The sequence below is a fragment of the Phaethon lepturus genome, unplaced genomic scaffold (assembly GCF_000687285.1).
Source record: "Phaethon lepturus isolate BGI_N335 unplaced genomic scaffold, ASM68728v1 scaffold26890, whole genome shotgun sequence".
Taxonomy (NCBI): Eukaryota; Metazoa; Chordata; class Aves; order Phaethontiformes; family Phaethontidae; genus Phaethon; species Phaethon lepturus.
In genome coordinates this window covers 13,201-32,682 of record NW_010513010.1, presented here as the reverse complement: position 1 = coordinate 32,682, position 19,482 = coordinate 13,201, and the positions used below count along the sequence as shown (strand labels likewise).

Sequence of the window (19,482 nt, the reverse complement as noted above, 5' to 3'; positions counted from 1 at the left end):
ACTGTGTTCAGTTTTGGGCCCCTCACTACAAGAAGGATGCTGAGGTGCTGGAGCGTGTCCAGAGAAGGGCAACGAAGCTGGTGAGGGGTCTGGAGCACAAGTCTTATGAGGAGCGGCTGAGGGAACTGGGGTTGTTCAGTCTGGAGAAGAGGAGGCTGAGGGGAGACCTTATCACTCTCTACAACTACCTGAAAGGGGGTTGTGGTGAGGTGGGTGTTGGTCTCCTCCCAAGTAACTAAGCTATGGGATGAGAGGAAATGGCCTCAAGTTGCGCCAGGGGAGCTTTAGATTGGATATTAGGAAAAATTTCTTCACTGACAGAGTGGTCAAACATTGGAACAGGCTGCCCAGGGCAGTGGTGGAATCAGCATCACTGGAAGCATTCAAAAAATTTGTAGATGTGGCACTTCAAGACGTGGTTTAGTGGGCATTATGGTGTTGGGTTGATGGTTGGACCTGATGATCTTAAAGGTCTTTTTCAACCTTAATGATTCTGTGATTCTGTGACTGAAGGCCTGTGATTCTGTGGCTGTTGAAACCTAGAGGTTGAAGAAGAAGAATGGTGTGTTGCACAATTTCCTCCACCATAGGGACTGGGATTGTCAAATAATACAGCTGAACTAAAATCACCTCCTGGTGCTGTTAGGGAAACAAACTGACAGGGGCATACGTATAGGAACTTTACAACCCTAAAGCATAAAACAGGTCTTGGCTGTGTGTCTGTCCAGCCAAGGTGGTTAATCAGCCTTTCTTCTCTCCTGCTCGTTCCCTCTTCCTGCTTCTTTTATACCTCTTGCTGCTAATTTGCTAGTCAGCTGAGAAGCTGGGTTGTTGCTCTTGGTACGCAGTGACTAATTCCTTTCACAGTTTCTAAATTTTTAGTGACGTGGTGACTGTGTTCTTTCCTCACCACCTTCTAGCTTCAGCGCTCTTAAGCGGGGCCAAAACCAATCAGCATCTCACACAGCCTCTAAGTTCTTCTCCTCTGCTTATTCTTCTTGGTGGGGCTTTAATTTGGGTTTTGTCCAAAAAGCAGTCCACTGAATTTCATGTCCTGCCTGGAGTATATTTGCGAACTGCTCATGATAGCCAGACATAACAGCTGTCTGAGATAGATTAGAGCTGAATTTGTGGCCAGATGTTGATGCCAGCAGCGGGAGCTGACAGTGCGCATTTCGGGTCATTGCTGATATTCATGGAAGACCTGAGAGCATCAGTCTCCCTGTCTGGCCTTCCTGGAGGGGCTTGAGAATGGGTGGGTGGTTACTACTGTGGTGTGCTGGAGTGCAGAGCGTGCTGGCCCTAGGAGCTGGAGATGCTTCAGTGCGAGGCCTGAGCTGGGCATAAGGAAGCCTGTCCTTGGTCTAGGGCTCTGCAAGTCCTCTCTTGGCTTTCTTCTGCAGCTAAATGTTCCCCCTAAAACGTAAAAAAAAAAAAAAAAAAAAAAAAAGCGCACGCGCACACACACCCCCCAAGAAAGAAAATACAACGTAAGCTGCTTGAAGCTTGTGATTTAAGTGCTGGAAGGTCTTATATACAGTAAGTAAATAATTAAGCTATTCCTGGTTCCTTCTTCTGGCCTGAGAGAGAATGCTGTATTTTAGGTCCGCTTAGGAAATTATTTTGCCTTTAGCTGACTGCAGAAAAGTGCTGCAAGACTTGAAGGACTTTCCAAACTCTTAGAAATGAGAGAAGTAAAATGAGGAAGATTTGTGAGAAAACTGTACAACGGGAAGGACTCTATTGTTAGAAACCTTTTCATTATTGCAAAGATAACATTTGCCAAGCCACAGAGCCACAGCATAGATCACCAGTTAACCATCTTTAGCATAAACTAAACTGACTTTTATTTCTCACTACTAAGGAGGTCTATCAACAGAAACCTGTTCAACAGAAGTCCCTTAGAATTTGCCCCATCAAAAACTGCCTGATCAAAAGAGTTTTGTTTGAAGCAGGGAGACGTTTTCAGTCCTAGAAATACTGTGATCTGTTGCTTTAGCAGTATGGGAAATAACAGACTTTATGAAGACTCAGCGATTACTTTGTCCAACTAAACTAATTTTTACATCATTTTTATTCTATGCTGTCCTTTGATCATTAATTTTGCAATGCATGGTTATAGATTTAAACATTGTTTCTCCTTTCATCTACTTTCTGTAGTATTTCAACCAGTGCAAACTGAAGAAAAATAACCTTGGAACTTTTGTTGACCTGACTGCAAAAAGTTTCCACCTTTTTCTTTTTCCCCTGCCCCCAAAAGCTGCCACGAAGACACTTATCAGGCTTTTGTAGCTGATTTTTCCTTTGTGGCTTTTTAATTGTTGAAGTGCAGCTGTGTTTTCATTTTCCTGTTAGTATTTTTTTCTTTTCCTCTGGGAACCATCTTTTTCCATTAAATCAAGTTTGATGACCAACTTTTCTGCTATGTTGTGGTGAAAGAGCTGGTGATGAAGGCTATGTTTGTTATGCTGTCTATAGTTGTGTTCTCTACTTCATTCCAGAGACCTGGTAATGTTTTGGGGTTGTTGAGGTGTTTTTTAATCTGTTCAGTATGCTTTAAACTTTCAAAACTGTTTTTTCTCCAAAGGTGGATGAGGAAAGTTTGCAGATCATAATATCATTGCCATTTTACCACTTGAACTATATGACTTTACTCCTTGAAACAGATATCACTCCTCTTGAAATGCCTGTCTTAAGTATCCCAGTGCATTCAGATGGAAGTTTTAATGTCTAATGAAAAGACGCTTTCAAAGTTGCTTTTGTACTCTTGTGTACTTGGAGATTATGCATAAGCAGTTGGGACTCATCTTTAATTGTGAATTCCTGAATTCTGTCACATTGTCACATTCTGACTGATTAATGAATAGATATTTACCTATATGAACAAACTGATGGGTAATGTCTCCCACATGTTCTCAGTGCTCCAAATTTTTTTCTGTTAATCACACAAATATACGTAAATGTGTGATGTGTGGTGCACACATTTTGTGACTTCTTTAAAGCTGCCATAGTGTCATGCTTAGCTATATTAGTGGCCAAATGTTCATCCACAAACTTCAAAGACAGTAAATTCTTTTGTGTCAAGTAGCTGAGAAGAGGCAGAAAGTGATAAACAATACTGGGATGTTCATGAGGTTCACCATTGTCTGAGCATTTTAGTAATGTGCTGCAAATGCTTCTTTTTCCTTTTTTTTTTTTTTTTTTTGAAGACAATACCAAGAACAGGGTAGGGTTATAGGCAAGAATTCTCTGCCAAGAATGGATGCTCCTCCACTGGATGACAGGCTGATGGGAGTGTTCCTCATCTGCCAAACATGCTTCCCTTGTGGTGAAGTTTATCTGTAATTTGCAAGACAGCATTAGATTTTTTTATGCCACATAATCTCCAGTGTACAAATGAAGTTCCCTCACACAGGGGTGAATGTTATCCTTAGTTTTAAAGAGTATGTCAACATGGAGCAATGTTGCTTTTGACAGTTTTGTACTCTATGCTTTATAGTTCAGCACAGTAATACTTGTGACTAATTGAGTGCTTTGTATTTTAAATGTCCATTAGATCTGTGATCTTAACCCCTGTAAGATTTCAGGTCATCTGAGTGAAGCCCAAACTGAATGGCAAGAAAAAAACATCAGTTGAGGTCCAGTAGTTGAAGGCCTCAGAATCTTTGTAAGAAGAGGACTGATACAGACCCCAAAAGTTTACCATGTGTGCTTATTTACATGGAAAGGGTATTTTATAGGTTTTACAGGACTTAATTTATGTGGTCCTAAATAATTAGAATGGAGATACCCAGGTAATCCTGTAGATAATCCCCTAAAATGTTTTCATTTTCCCTCATCCTTCCCCCATTTGAATATCCCTGGCAATCTTATTTGGAAAAATTCCTCACAAGCAATTAACTGTCCATGGATATGACCCTGATTAGAGTTCATGGTTTGGTGAAAGCTGGATAAATACATAGTTCAATCTTGCTTAGAGAATGATAGAAGAGAAAGGAGGACATTTGGGACTGATAGCAGAGTTTCAGTGCCGTATAGGTGTGGTCACGCCTGTTACAGTCAGCAGAGCTTGTATAATACATGAAAGAGCCTTAGAGCTCACATTCAGGTATCTTAATATGGAACGGAATCCCATCCTGACTGTCTGATTGTTACGGAATTTTCTTATTTTTTAGCAATAATTGCTTTTTTAAAAAGTTTGGATTTCATTCTAGATACTAATTTGATAATGTTTTTAATGTTAACTTGAATATACCACTTAATATTATGTCTGCCTTTTCTGCTAACTTTTAATTATTTCTAGCTATCAACAGTCAATTATTCTGTTTACTTTTGTCCTTGATCAGTTCGTTTATAGCTAACTGCAACTGGCTATGACTTTTTGAGCCAAAAAACCTGCTTTGCGTCTTAGCAAAGATGCAGCATCTTGGGTATCTCCAAGGTGCCACAGTCACTGAAAGCAGTTCCTGCCATGTACTATCCCCAAAAAACAATCCCTGTTTGCTTTTAACATCAGTTATTCTACTGTCTGGGGAATTAATCTGCACAGTTTCATCTTGCATTTATCTTGTTCTATGTGAATTAGAAGTTTTGCAGAAAGGAAGCACATTAATTTGTCTTTGAATGCTCATGACATTGCTCATACTTGGTCAGAAATATATGAAAAGAAGTGAGGACAGGCGAATGCATGATTGGTTGGGTGTGCTCAAGGAATACCCACATTACTTTCTCTAAAAGAGACTCCACCAAAAATTGGGGTGTTAAATTTATTAGCATGTAACTGTTTCCTCTTTGACACCATGTACATTAGATGTACTGATGGGATGGTGACGTAATGTGGATGGTTTATGATTTCTTTTGCTCACGCTTTGCTATTGAAATGAATGATTGTTTTGCTCCATTTTGTTTCTGTTGTTCTGTGGGTTCCTGACTTGCTCTGCTTCTCAGATCTTACCTTCTTGAATAATTGTCTTTATAAATTTTGTCCTGCCATGTGTGCTTATTTACTTGAAAAGGGTATTTTATAGGTTTTACAGGACTTAAATAAACAGCCCTAATCTTCTAACAATGTGTTTCAAAGTCAACACCAGAATTACATTTCTTACCTAAATCGTACATTTTACTGCCAACCATTATGACATTATCTCCTCAAAATGTTGTGGTTTTTCACACAGTTGGCAACCAACTGTTTATTAATTCTGTGTCCATGTTCCCTCGTCTGGTTTTAATCTGCTCTCTTCACCTTTAGGTGTTAGGTTATGGGCCTGAGCAGGAGGCACAGTCACTTTATAATTAGGGCCACAGTATGGGGATTCGGGAGGGCTCGTATATCTCTGCTTTTTGGTTCCTAAATGAGGTAGCACAGGAGTGCCTGTCACCTGCAAGCCCTGGGGCTTCAGTAACCCCTGACCAAGGAGTCCGTATCCATACGTCCACCTTTCTTTTTTTGGCATTTTGCGATGCCTCGTAACCAACACTCTCTTGGAGTTCTGGCTAAGGAGGGCGGCCTGCCCCCTCCTAGCATGTCTCTGCCTCTCCTGTCCCTTCCTTTTCATGCTTCTGGGCAACTCTCCCGAGAGGTCCCTCAGCTCCCAGCGCTGTCTACAGCCCCTGCTTAGAGCCCTCCAGATGGTTCATCAACAACTTTTAGACCATGGATTTACTTGTGATGAAAGAGATAAGAAGCCATGTAGAGATCATGTCCCAACAGGGAGATGTTTCACCACCTTGTCCCATGACTCTTAACCACACCCTTTTTTTTCCCCTTATTCCTTGAAGCTTTAGCAGCTGCTTTTTTTTTTTTTTTTTAATTTGTTCTTAACTCTGCAATAGGGAACTCACAGGAAACATGCAAGTAAACCCAAAACATTTAGCAGTTGGAAATACTCAGCTTACTAAAGGACTGCTTTGCTTTTTGGTCTACAGTTCTCATGTCTTTTGTGGTTCTCATGTCTTCAGTATTGAAGAACTTCAGATGAAGTTATTAATTTTTCTGTGTACTGATCTCTGTTCTCTTGTTTAAATAAGCTGCAGTTGACAGAGTCAAATGGAGGCAAGTGTTTATATAAATAGATCTGTGCCTCCCTGGTTGTGAGACGGGACGAGTGCCAGCACTGCCTGTAATGCGGGACGGCGCAGTCATCGGCGTGCTCTGGCTTATGCTCAGCTGCCTCCCGGCTGATGGAAAGGGCAAATCTTGGAGAACTTCCAGCCCTGCCTCCCTCACCTCGCTGACATAAAGCTGCTCGGCTCCTCGGCCCTGCTTCATGGGGCAGCCCCGGCAGGACCGGCTCAAACAGACCGTGGCATTAGACTTCACATTGGTGGTATTTGTAAGCTTTGCCTCCTGTTTTGTAATATTCCATATAGATGTCTGCTGTGCAGTCTGGTCTCCTGTTTTTACAGCTGTTTTCTATGAATTTTCTCAGGGTTTTACTGATGGGTCATTTTTGTTTGTTATCTGAGTCTCAATTTGGTTCTATAATATGATGATATGAGTAACTTTCTGTGGAAACTGTGATGTACATTTGCTTGAAGTCTGATCCCAGTATCTCCTTTGCTTCTTCTGCTGTTCATCAGCCACTAAAACGAAAAACTTAAGAACCCTCCCTAACCTAAGAACTGCTTTCAGTTCAAATCCAAAGTACAAGCAGTTTTTCATAAAACTATTAACTACTGAGTCCTGTTACTTCCTTTTGCTCCTTGAATTAAAACCTCCTGGTGTCCAAGTGACTATATTTTACTATTTGTAATAATAATATATAACACTAATGACTGTCATCCATTAGGGAGTATAGACATTTTAGGATTGCCAAGATCTTTGATCTTTCATACATAATGTCACCATCAGAGAATGCTGCTATTGTTTCTTTATCTCTGTGCTTCATCTGCTGACTTAACACAGTCCACATTGTAACTCATTTGCTAATAAAGCATTTAGCTCATATTACTTTCCATCTGAGATACCATGGTGACTTCTAATATAGCAACATATCTGTTTTCAGGTTGCTTTTTCGCTTTTGTTCAAATCCAAAATATCCCATAGGTTTCTTGGTACAAGATGGTACTGTGATAGAGGCAATACTTTTCCCCTCTTGAAGTAATTTCTGACATTTTCACTGAGTCTTTGGACTTAAGGTGTATTAATCTTTTCGAGTGTTTTTGATATTCTTCACCTTCAGAATTCTAGTGAAAGTATATTGTATAGTTTATTCAGGCAGCCTGAGTCTGCATTAAAGATGCTATGGTTGTCTTCCTGGTACTTTAGTATGTTGTTTTGTTTTTTGTTTTTTTTTTTTATTCAAGGGAACTTCTTATAATGCCCCTAGCAAATCACTTATTCTATAAATGATTAAGAAATAATACAAGAATACGTAACATTGTGAAAAGTTATATAAGGAAATGTTGGTGCTTTTTAAAATTTCTTTCTTGGGATGCTGAATGCATTTGGGAAGTTAAAGCAAGAAGGATATATAGTCTCTTTTTCTAACTTTACCTTCCTCTTTCTATTGAAAGAGTTTGTGAGTTTGTATCTTCCCCTCTGAAGGGCTGCACAGGTATCACGTTAAGTCTGTTAGTTCATCTGTGGATTTCGGTGTGAAAGACTTTCTTTTTGGATTTAGGGAGTGTCACCTGATGCAGGAAAGATGCTTGTTATACATCATAGAAAGCATACTACAACTTAAGACAGCTGCTGTCTGGCCTAGATAAATCTTCATACTGCTATTTGAACAACGGTGCAATAACATCCTTTGGTAGGAACCCGTGGAAAAATGCCTCCCCTGCGTGGCAAGCACTGGAGTCCTTCAGTGAAACAGTGAGAGTGTGTTAAGGCTTGGTGTACGGTGTCGTGGTTTAGCCCCAGCCGGCAACTAAGCACCACGCAGCCGCTCGCTTACTCCCCCTCCCGCAGTGGGACGGGGAAGAGAATTGGGAACAAAACTCGTGGGTTGAGATAAACACGGTTTAATAGGACAGAAAGAAAGAAGGGAACAACAATGATAATACCAACAAAGGAATGTACAAGAACAAGTGATGCCCAATACAGCAATTGCTCACCACCCCGTGATCGACAGCCCGTCCCCGAGCAGCGATTTCCGCCCCCCGGCCAACTCCAGTTTATGTACTGGGCATGACGTCGTATGGTAGGGAATATCTCTTTGGCCAGTCTGGGTCAGCTGTCCCGGCTGTGTCCCCTCCCAGCTCCCCGTGCACCCCCAGCCTGCTCGCTGGCAGGCCAGCACAAGAAGCTGGACTGTCCTTGACTGCTCAGCAACAACCCAAAACATCAGCACATTATCAACAGTTTCTCATCCCAAATCCAAAACACAGTCTCACACTAGCTTCTGTGAAGAAAACCAGCTCTATCCTGGCTGAAACCAGGACATACGGAAAGGGGCACGTCTTTAGACTGCTGGTTTTTCTGAGCCCTTTTCATTGAATGAATGAATTTTTAATAATGCTAAAAGAGCAAGGCAGTGGACTTAGAAGACAAATACGAATATGACTGAAGAAGATGTTTCTGCTTAAAAGACTAAAAGCTTCATACACAGAACCCCAGAGCTCATTCAAATTCTTTCTTAGTATTGAATATTTTAAATTTTTCCTTTTCCTATTAGAAGAAGAAGGGAAATATCAGTGAGCTGTTTGCCATGTTAGTATCTTAGGATTATGGAGACGCAAGCAGACCAGAGCAGGTTCTGATTTATGCTGCCTTGTGCTGATCCTCTGCAGCTCATTTCCTAGCAGCAGATAGCCAGAGTTACAAAAGCTAGCTAAGCTGGGCCTGGAAATGGGAATGTCAGAAGATGGGCTCTGCGCTTCTGGAAGATCTTTCAGTCAGAGCAGCTCTGCACTGACAGGTCCATCCGCTTTGCATCTCTTCAGTGTCAGGAGGGAGACAAGACAGAAAACCACACAAATCCAGAGTTGAGACTCCTGCATTTTGGCTCCATCCTCTGCTCTCTCTGACTGACAAAAACTCCGTGATTTCTTGTTCCGGTTATAGGCATTCAGGGGCGGATGTCTGGAAGCTTGTACTAAATGGACTGGCAACCCCTTAGTTTGAGGTTAAGCATGCACAAAACTGAATTGTTTCTTCCTTCCTGCAAGTCATTGCTTGCCCTGTTGGCAGGGCACGGAGGAAAGCTAACCGTGCTCTTGCTGCCGCCTCTCTGCTCGTGGAGAGCAGAACTTAAGAATTTGCCAATTTGGGGACAAAAAATACTATCTGAAGCACTGTCCTCTAAATTATTGGAGTTCTGTAATCAAATCAACTGGCTGGTCTTGAAATCTTGGACACAGTTTTTAGGGAGGTGTTATGTAGCTCCTTTAGGATCACTGAATTAACAATTTAAATACATTTCTGACAATCTATTTAAAATACATATATTAACCCCCCCAACCATAGAATTTCTTTTATAAACATTTTCCAAGCAAAAATCTCTATGTACATAGCTGTTGTTATTTTTGCTAAGCCACAGAATTTAATATTTCATTCTTAGTTAATATAGTAGAAAAATATTTACTTGGAGACATGATTCATTCTGACTAATGGGATCAAGCTAATCAGACCAAAGCTGAATAAAGAAATAAGTTTAAAATTATTTGCAGTTTCGTTTTGGGCTGTGGGTTTTTTTTTTTGTTGTTGCTGTTTTTTTTAAGAATGGTAGAATGCCCTGTGTGAAATTCAGGGCAGATAGAAATTAAAATAGGGCAGAAGTGAATCTGACCTAAGCTCACCCATCTGGCTAGCACTAGTCTCACTAGCCAGTGGCCAGGAAGGGGTTGCAATGAATCACATCCAGCTTACTGTTTGAGCACTCCTTGGTAGCTAATTAAATGCGAGATGATTGTCAATGTCAGTAGGAAATGGGGCTTTGAATCCTTGCTGTTGCATCAATAAGTGTTTTAACAGCTCTGCCATTACCTTAATTTTAAAATGTTGAAGTACGTCCTCGAAAGACAATCAAGTGTAAAACTGTATAAAGAAGTAACTCTATTTCATGCAGGATTTTGGTTATTTGTTTTGATTAAAAATAAAAATGAAAGAATAGCAACATTTTTCTCCACTAATATGTCAGCCTGGCCTCTTACCTGTTATGCACTGTGGAAAAATCAGAGGTCACCTCTCCTGAGAGATCTGCCCAGACCTGCAGAACCTGGAGGCACTCAGAGCTACCAGCCTGCCACAGCCTGAAGAATGAGCTAGTCATAGCTCTTAGAGGTGATTTCTTTTTTCTTGGTAGCCCAGGGCAGTCTCCTGGAGGCTGGCTTTTAAGACCGGATTGAAAAATGGCATCCTTAATGCAGCCTGATAAGCTGTTTAAGGAACCAACTGAAGAAGCAGCGTGGGATCGGTTGGTTGCCCATAGCACCCATTCCCAGGTCGGTCGCCCATGGCACCCATTCCCAGCTCCCCAGGAAACCTGGCCTCCAAGTCAGGCTCCGTCAAGCATTTCAGTGTCAACCAACCAGCTGATTAGAATGAAAAGTGGCTTTTATTATAGCATTTTGAGTTATGCCTAGCAACAAGCTTTTGGCCTGGAAGTCATAAATGCATTTTTTTCTTTGGTGACTAAAAAGAAAAACTTCAGATTTTTCCCCTCAAAATGGTAAGAAAAATTCCTGCGTTAAAATGAGATGTGTCTAGACTGTGGGGACATCTGCTGGGGTGCTGGGACACGGCAGACTTCAAAATGCATATTGACGGTGGAATGATTTGAATGTGAATATGCCAAAAATTGTTGATATTGTGGCATTCTCTCGAGGCTGAGAATTTCACATTTTACCCACAAAGGAAACCAGGTGTCCCTATCACAGTATTTCTATGCTAATCGCTCTAGGAGAACACTTAAGACCTGTATGAGCACATCCAGACATAACCCTCTTAATTTAAAAACTCTGTATTTTGGTCATATAAAAAGAAAAGTCTGTAGAAGAGGAGAAATCTCTGGAAATTCCTTGTGATCACGGGTGAGCCAAGAGAAGCTGATGTCCTATGGGGCAGACCAGCTCAGTCAGCCCCAACCACATAACAGCCTTCCGCGGCTTCCTGTGGTACCCTTGGGATGGAAACGCTTTTCGAGCAGCTGGAAATGAAAAATGGCCTTCCCTCCTGCCTACCAGCTCTTGCGGTGGCCATCCAAGGACCAGCAGAGGAGCTACGGTGGTGGAACTGGCACAGCCACATGTTGCTACATCGCAGAATCGTTGTCTGAAATGTAGCATTGGATTTCTCTTTTTTGCTAAAATTAAGCAAAAGTGCCATTAAAAAACTAATCCTGTCTTGATTCCAATAACATACGCAGTCCTAAATTGAGTCGGAGTCGTCAAATTTGTAGACTTTGGTGGAATCGTGGAATGAATTTTGTTTCAATACTTCAGTATAGTCTTAATTAACTTTCTAAGATTAAGGAAACGTTCATCTTACAAGTTGGAAAAGATGTGGCTGGGGAGATGATTTATATCTGCTCTGGCTATTTGGTCAAAATTACATTTAGTGTTCCATTTTCCTTGTGTACTTCCCTATATATCTGTATCATCTACGTCCTCCTGTCTGAAATTTTAAGTTGTTTAAGGGGCTGGCACCATCTTCTAGATTGCTGTGTGAAAAGTGCCTTTGTAGTGATGTTTTCTGCAGGCAAGAGAGTAAAATGAAGGGTGGAGGTGTATGCATTTTAAACTCTTCTGCTGAAATTTTCAGATGCCTGTGTACAGTCAGAGGTCCATGTATTTAGACAACTAATGTAATTTTCACAAATTCTGGCCCCTTCTCGCCCTGCACTCCACATTACACTGAACTCAAATCCTGTTTGCAGCCCAGTCAATGTCAACGATACTCTACACCCCTTTTTCCTGCATCTATCGTATTCCATTTGGAAAACTTGCTGGGCATCGATGGGTGGAAATTGCCAGTACAGATCAGGGCGAAAGTTGTTTCACAGCTGAGTCAATTCAGTTAACTCAAAAATGGTGCGCCAGACATCTGGTTACAATTATTTTTATTCCATCCTTAAGAATGAATGATTTAAATATGAAAAATGTGGAGCGAGGTACAGGCTCCCCTATATTCTATATACACCCCCCCCCATAGTCTTTGCACATTTAGACAAGAGCAAAGCTGAAAAAGCTAGCAGAAACTATTTTTGTTCTGCTAAGTTACGAATCTCCCCTGCCCTGGCATATCCGTACTGTTTGCTATATAAATATATTTATGCTTTATCATTTGACCAAATGTTAACAGGTAAAACAGCTTTAAGAATACTTTAAAGAAGTTGTTAATAATGCTTTCATATAATTGTTAATACAGAAGTGTTCTAGAGCAGTTATGAATGTAAAGATACTGAATTTAATTTAACTACTGCTTAGAGAAATAGATTCATCCTAAATTATCCTAGGCGTGTTAGCTGTGCACAGTGTAACTTTGTCTAATATGGTATTTGGTGATAGACACAAAAGTAGAAATGAAAATAGGACATGTTAAACCAGATACTTTGTAAACTGATTATCCCAGGATATTAGGTTCCATTACATTTATAATAAATATCTTTTTCTTTTTTTCCTTACTCAGGGGCGTGCCTCATTAACATCTGAGAAACAACGTTTTGCCCATGAACATAGTGAAATGAAAAATCTAGAAGATATTGTTAAAGATATAAAACCATCTGTGCTAATAGGTAATTTCTTTTACTTTAAACTGACAACCTTATTCTTTGTTGGAGAAAAATGGGGATGTGGCTTTGTCTGAAGACAAGATCAAGTTCCGCTGAACAGAGTTTACCTTTGTGTGTTTTCAGAAAACACTAGGCACATAATGGACTCTATTAGGCAACTGAACAAATAGTAGCTACCCAAGCATGTAACATTGCTTTCACTCTAAGCCATCCATTTTACAGAGGGAATAATCTGAGTTGGTTTAAACATCTGATGGAGAACCTTATCACCTTCCTAAATTACTTCTGATTTAATGTGGATGGTGTAATACAAATAACCTCAAACTTAGACTGAGAAAACTCAGCTGTGCAAATATGAGCATGCTGTAGCTGGCTCTTCTTTTCCCTCATATTTAGGTCTTTAGCCACCGGTCCTTCGTGCAGACCAAAACACAGATTTTACAAAGACTTTTTCTTTCATAAAAGCTGCAGGATTTGGGATCTCAGTAAAGGATTGCTCAGCTTTCTGCAGTTTGGTTATTATATTTCAGTGGCAGTGCAGGAATGAACTGCAAGTACTCTTGCATCATTTTTTTAATATGTAAGACTTGAAATTTAATCTGTCTGGCTAGTAAAATCATTCATCAGATGCTGGGAAATCTGAAATGCCACAGTGAAAATTATCTTACATTTTAAGAGCTACCTTTTTGACTATGCCTAGACCACATGGTCCTGGTTCAGTAAAATCTGCTTTTGACAATGATCATGAATTAGGTAAATGAAGCTTATCTTTTTCTATGCTACATAAAGATATGACTGAAAGATGGAGACGAAGTAGTCTAGAGAATTTTAGTAGAATACAAGGCTGAAAAACCTAGTGGAACAGAAGAATAGATTGAATGATCTATGATATTTATCTAGATAAAGGTGTGTGGATGCTTAGGGAATGTTTGCTGTCATGAAATATGGATGCTTACTTTATGTCATTTTTATATATAAGTCTATGCAGTGCTTTCCCTCAAGGTCACTTTCTCCTATCCATACTGTGTAATGAAGGCTCTTCCAACAGAAACAGCAATCAAAATTAATATTGGGGTTTTTTTTTGGTTTGGAGGATGAGTCATTCAGGATCATCCCCTGGACAGCAGGAGTCATGGGGAAATAAGTTGATACTCCTCCTCCCAGTGTTTTACTTAACTCTGTCTCAGTGAACCCCCATACACAATTTAATCGCCTCCAACGGCTCAAGGAAAAGCCTCAGTTTAGCTTGACCAAATATAAGACATCGCAATTTTAAAACAAAAACCAAAAAAGAAGTAGTCAGTGAGATTGTTCAGAGCATTTTGTTTTAACTTTGTATCAGAAGATAGTTGTCATTCTTACTATTCGCTGTCCAGAATCAGTTTTAGAAGACATTAAACATGTGGCAACTGCAGACTTAACCAGAAGCTAAGGTGTATAACAGTCTTACACAAGCAGGTCAAAATCATGACTGCCATAACTGTTCATCAAGCATACTGTGGCCCAGCTGGTCTAGCAAATCTTTTGCATCTAAGCATCCTTGTCCATTCGTAGAAAGTGAAGTACAGAGAGCTCAGATTTTCAAAAAGTAGTAGTATGTGACAGAAATGTTTGAGCAAGAGATGTTTAAACTTTGAGAGAAGTAATCGATTTCCATCAATTGAGGAGTTGCCTCTTTTGTTACCAAGGGATCAGAACAAAGGAGATTTGGCCAGATGCAAAATCAAATGGGTCTTAGACATTATTGGGCCCACATTAAGCACCTAAACAGCACCTAAAAAGCCTGTTGTAGGGTGCTTGGGCTTTCAGTAGACCTCTTGGGAAAGCTCAATTTAAAACAATTCAGGGAATTTCAGTAGGGCACCTACTTCTCCCTATTGAGGGCATAGGCTGTGCTTGAAGAAGTCTCTGTAAGATAATACCATGCATCATATAGAAGCAGTAAAAAATACTCTGAGACGCCTTTAAGAAATATTAGACCTGGAGCGTGTATGACCTTCTGGCCAGCTCTGCGAAGTGAGGACCCCTTTTCACAAGTACCTTGTGCTCTCCTCGGGGAGACACCAAGCTGTCCTTTTAGAGTGGGCAAAGCTGGGATGCTCATTTGTGTGTGAGTTATGAGAGGTTAGAGTACTGACCCTAGAGAGACCCTCTCCTGGCCTGGGTTTGAATCCATTCCTACTCTCCCAAGAGAGGGAACAACAGCTTTTTTTCTGCTGTTGAAACTTGGATGCTGTGTGGAAAGCAGAGCAGGGAGCCAGGCCCTGGGGGTCTGAGCGAGGAGGAAGCTCCCTTCTCTACAAGCCAAGTGATAGGGGCCTCCCTGGACATAAAGATGCTTTGGTTTACTCCAAGGTCTGCTTATCTGTTTTTCACTGAAGACGTGGAGAGCAAGGACCTCATCCTTGAATTCCCAACTCTTGTAGGTTAGGCAGAAATACAGGCTTATTTGCATCTCAAAAACAGCACACACATCCCTTTCTGGTTGTGAGTACAGTATAGAGAATAGAAAAGCATCTCTGGTGGGATGGAAAGGGATGTGTTAACAAAAATTGTTGCTGTCAGGGAAGCCTTAGACTCAAAATTGGGATTATGCTGCATCACCTGAGGCTGGAGATGACAGAATGATCAGCTGTAGAAGGCAGAAACTTTACTTGTCACGTCAGAAAAAATTGAAATCTAATACACTGGATTTGTGAGAAACTATCCAGTCTATTGCATGAGACTTTAGGAGACAGAGTTGTATCTTTCTACTCCTTATTGGATTTACTTGCAGGTTAGGTGACACATTCCTTTTTTTATTTAAGGGGCCTGAGAAAATTGAAGTGAGAATTTTACCAAGCTGTACAGGGGTGAATAGTTTCTGCCTTATGTTAGGAATAATACTGAAGTTTCACTGTTGCAAAATCTTTTATACAAAACTTTATTTTAACCATGTTAGGAAAAAGGTTGAACTCCATTTTAAAGAGGGAGGTATGCAGTAAAAGGAGCTTTGTTCTTTTCAGTGACATGCATGTCTTACCTTGAACCAATTGCATTTGTCTGCTTGCTAAATGTGTGTTTTTCTTCTTTAGGAGTTGCTGCAATTGGTGGTGCTTTTACTCAACAAATTCTTCAGGATATGGCTGCCTTAAACAAACGTCCTATTATTTTTGCTCTCAGCAATCCTACCAGCAAAGCAGAATGCACTGCTGAGCAGTGCTACAAATATACAGAGGTAACCAAAGATTAACATCTCTCCTATATATGTAGTGAAGAGTAAATCTGAAATTAAATTTAAAATGGGAGGAAGACAGAGGGTGGAGTAGCAAGTACTAATCATGTCTTTGTGTGTAGGTAAAATGAGTTAAATAAAGCAACAGGTTTTTCAGATTTTATCAATACAATTTCACTGAAGTCAATACATGCTTGCACCCTCATAAAAGCATTTAATAACTTTTATTGGTGTCAGGAAATACTCACAGACTTTATTATAACCGAAGCATCAGTAACTGTCAATCATTAAAGCCTTATGCCTGTTTTTAAACTGTACCACTTTGTGTAATAGTGGCATGCTTTTCATTTGAGATTTTATAAATACTCTAGGGTAAGAAAATAGTTCAATACAGGATATAGAATCTTTAAAATAATTCTTTATTAAGAACTGGGGCAATTGACTCCTTTTACAAGGGTCTGGAGCACAAGTCTTATGAGGAGCGGCTGAGGGAACTGGGGTTGTTCAGTCTGGAGAAGAGGAGGCTGAGGGGAGACCTTATCGCTCTCTACAACTACCTGAAAGGGGGTTGTGGCGAGGTGGGTGTTGGTCTCTTCTCCCAAGTAACTAGTGATAGGATGAGAGGAAATGGCCCCAAGCTGCGCCAGGGGCGCTTAAGACTGGATATTAGGAAAAATTTCTTTACTGAGAGAGTGGTCAAGCATTGGAACAGGCTGCCCAGGGAGGTGATGGAGTCACCATCACTGGAGATGTTCGAAAAACGTGTAGATGTGGTACTTTGGGACATGGTTTAGTGGGCATAGTGGTGTTGGGTTGATGGTTAGACCGGATAATCGTAAAGGTCTTTTCCAACCTTAATGATTCTATGATTCGACAAAGATTTCTATTATGGAAACATAGGTGAAAATTGAGAGAACTGTACTTGCTTATTTATTATCATATTACAGAAGTGCTAATAAACACGTTATCCTGTAATTCAGTCTCGAATTTGAAATGTATGAGTACTTGACTGTATGTGTTTCATAGTGGTTTGTGTTTGGATTTCTTGGCAAATACAGGGCAGTTTGAAGAACAGTTTCACAGTGTTTAAAAGACAAATTTAGCATGCCTGTTCCCCACTGCACAGTACACAATTACAGCACAATGCAAGAGCCAGGGAAGAGGCCTACATGAAAGGTTGGTCATAGTGGGTAATGACAACTGGTCAACAGGCAGAGCAGAGGATGCACTGAAGTATTTGATCTGTCACCAAAACATATAATAAGCCGGCCATGATAATACTGTGTGACACCAAACCAAACAAAATATTCTTCTGAAGAGCTGAATAGCAACAGTGGGATATTTTAAAATGCACATTTCCAGTTCTCTGAAATAGGCATAGATATTTCTGATACAAAGCACCTCTGAAGTATTTAACGGTGACATTTATCACTTCAGCAACGCTAGCATAAATAAAGGCTGCGTTTTCTTCCCCACCTAAATTTACTGCTGAAATTCAAGGGTGCTCCCTCCTCAGCAAAGCCAGGGGCCTTTGGGCTGCGGATGTAGAGCTTGCACAATGTCACTCCCCTCATTAGTCCAAAACTGCATTGCCTGCTGTAGAAATTACTTCTCTTGCCCTGTGTGTCAGGAATGATCTGGGGAGAACCTGGATAGTAGTGCTGCAGGCGAGTAACCTCTGAGGTGCCTCTTCTGCCACCCTTGAACGGCACTTGATGGTGCCGGCACCAGCTCCCATCGGGGTCTTCCTCATTCCAGGGCAACAGTGAGACTCCGTCAGACTTGCAGCTTCCTGACAGCCCATCTCTTGGTACTCCGATGGTATGACAGCTCTGAAGACGCATGCTACTGAGTGACACCAAGCCTAATATTCCTCTTAGCTAATGTTAAGCCGTTAGCAACATGAGCCCTGTCTCCACTTCTGGGTCACCCCATAGGCTTCTGTCCCTCCCTGCAGAGGGAATGCAGAGCCCGATGCATGCTGTGTGCCAGCATGGAGCTACGCCTCTGTTTGGGTCCTGTGAAGAGATTTAGATGTCCCACACGAACTACAACATAAACTGAGTTAGAGCTAGTTCTCTTGTCCTCAGGACGAGTGTTATGGTGTAACATACATATCCGTACAGGTAAATTCTCTAGTTGCCCAAAACAGGCTGGCTTCTCCCTACTGCCTGCTGGGACCAGTCTGTGCATGGTGCTTGGGCCCTGGTGGCAACAGTGCTACTTGGCACTACCCAAAAAAATGCTGGGAAACATCCTGGTGGTTTATCAGTACTGGGTGATCACACACCAGTGCCTGAGTTGGTGCTCGAGCTCTGCTCAGTATATTACAATAAGGAGACCCACAAGGTCCCAGCAGAGGAGGTCCCATCACCAAGTTGTGCTTTAGGTTGCACCATGGGATGACGTTCCTGGGACAGAGCTTGCACCTCAGTCATTCTGTTGAGGGGCCTGACGAAGGGAGATTGGGAGGAACAGAGAGCTCTGCCTGTCCACAGGTCCTCAGAAATTGCCACATCCAGAAGTGCAACATTTAGTGGCCTTAGTGTCATTGTTGTGGATGATCTGCAGTTGGGAAAAAATGCAGTAGCATGACTGTTACCATGACAGTACTGTCTATGTTGAGTTTTACACTCCGGGTGTATACCTTCTTCCCATGTGCCCTTCTTCTAGCATGGATACACAAAGTGAATAATGAGTGCTGGCTTTCACTTTCTCCTCTAAATTCTACGGATAGGTCTTACCTGAATAAGGCAGCTGTTATTCTCTGACATCACGCAGCCACAGAGAATCGCCAGTGATCTCTAGGATCAGCATCCTGATGCTTTTGAAACATATTCAGTCAAATAGCTCTAGCACCCTCTCAGAAGACATGTTAAATGGATGCAGCCCAGCTTCCACAGTGGTAGATATTTAAAAGGATGTGTGAAGTATTTCAAGAGCATCCTCTCAACTAACGTGCTTTCTTTGGCTTTCTCGTTACAATTTAGGGACGTGGCATTTTTGCCAGTGGAAGTCCTTTTGATCCTGTCACTCTTCCAAGCGGACAAACTCTCTATCCTGGCCAGGGTAACAATTCCTATGTGTTCCCAGGAGTTGCCCTTGGTGTTATTTCATGTGGACTGAAACATATTGGAGAGGACGTGTTCCTCACAACTGCTGAGGTATTGTACTAAAAAATATTTAAATTCCGTAATTTAGTAACTTGGTAATATTGAACATTTAAACAAAAATAGTTAAACATTACATTTTAAATTGGAAAAATAGTGCTGTCTGTGTAAGGTCTTTATTTGCAGGGTATGTTGTTTTTCATAAATTCTATTTGAACAAGTTATTTTTAAAAAGTTAATACTTGGTCCAAAGGTCAGCTGATATAAACTTCACCTTCTGTTAGCAAGGAAAAAAGATAAAGACTTTAGTAGTGTATTATCACAGGTGAATGCACATATGAACAGTTTGCATACAGGTGCACATAGGTTTGATTTTAGATTGAAAGGAACTATATCTTCATGTTGGTAGCTTTGGGGTGACTTTTGTGGGTGTTTTGCTTGCAAAAATTATTTGAACTTCTTTCAGCTTTTTAGCTTTTTGCTA

General features: G+C 40.9%; 1 protein-coding gene across 1 annotated transcript in view; it reads left to right on the top strand.

Moving 5' to 3' along the window:
* Window positions 1-19,482, top strand: part of ME1 (malic enzyme 1, NADP(+)-dependent, cytosolic) — a 41,149-nt gene that overhangs the window by 14,106 nt on the left and 7,561 nt on the right. The window contains exons 4-6 of the mRNA XM_010289014.1: window positions 12,572-12,677; window positions 15,749-15,891; window positions 18,879-19,052. Of these exons, the coding sequence (XP_010287316.1) occupies window positions 12,572-12,677; window positions 15,749-15,891; window positions 18,879-19,052 (423 nt within the window). The remainder of the gene's footprint in view (window positions 1-12,571; window positions 12,678-15,748; window positions 15,892-18,878; window positions 19,053-19,482) is intronic.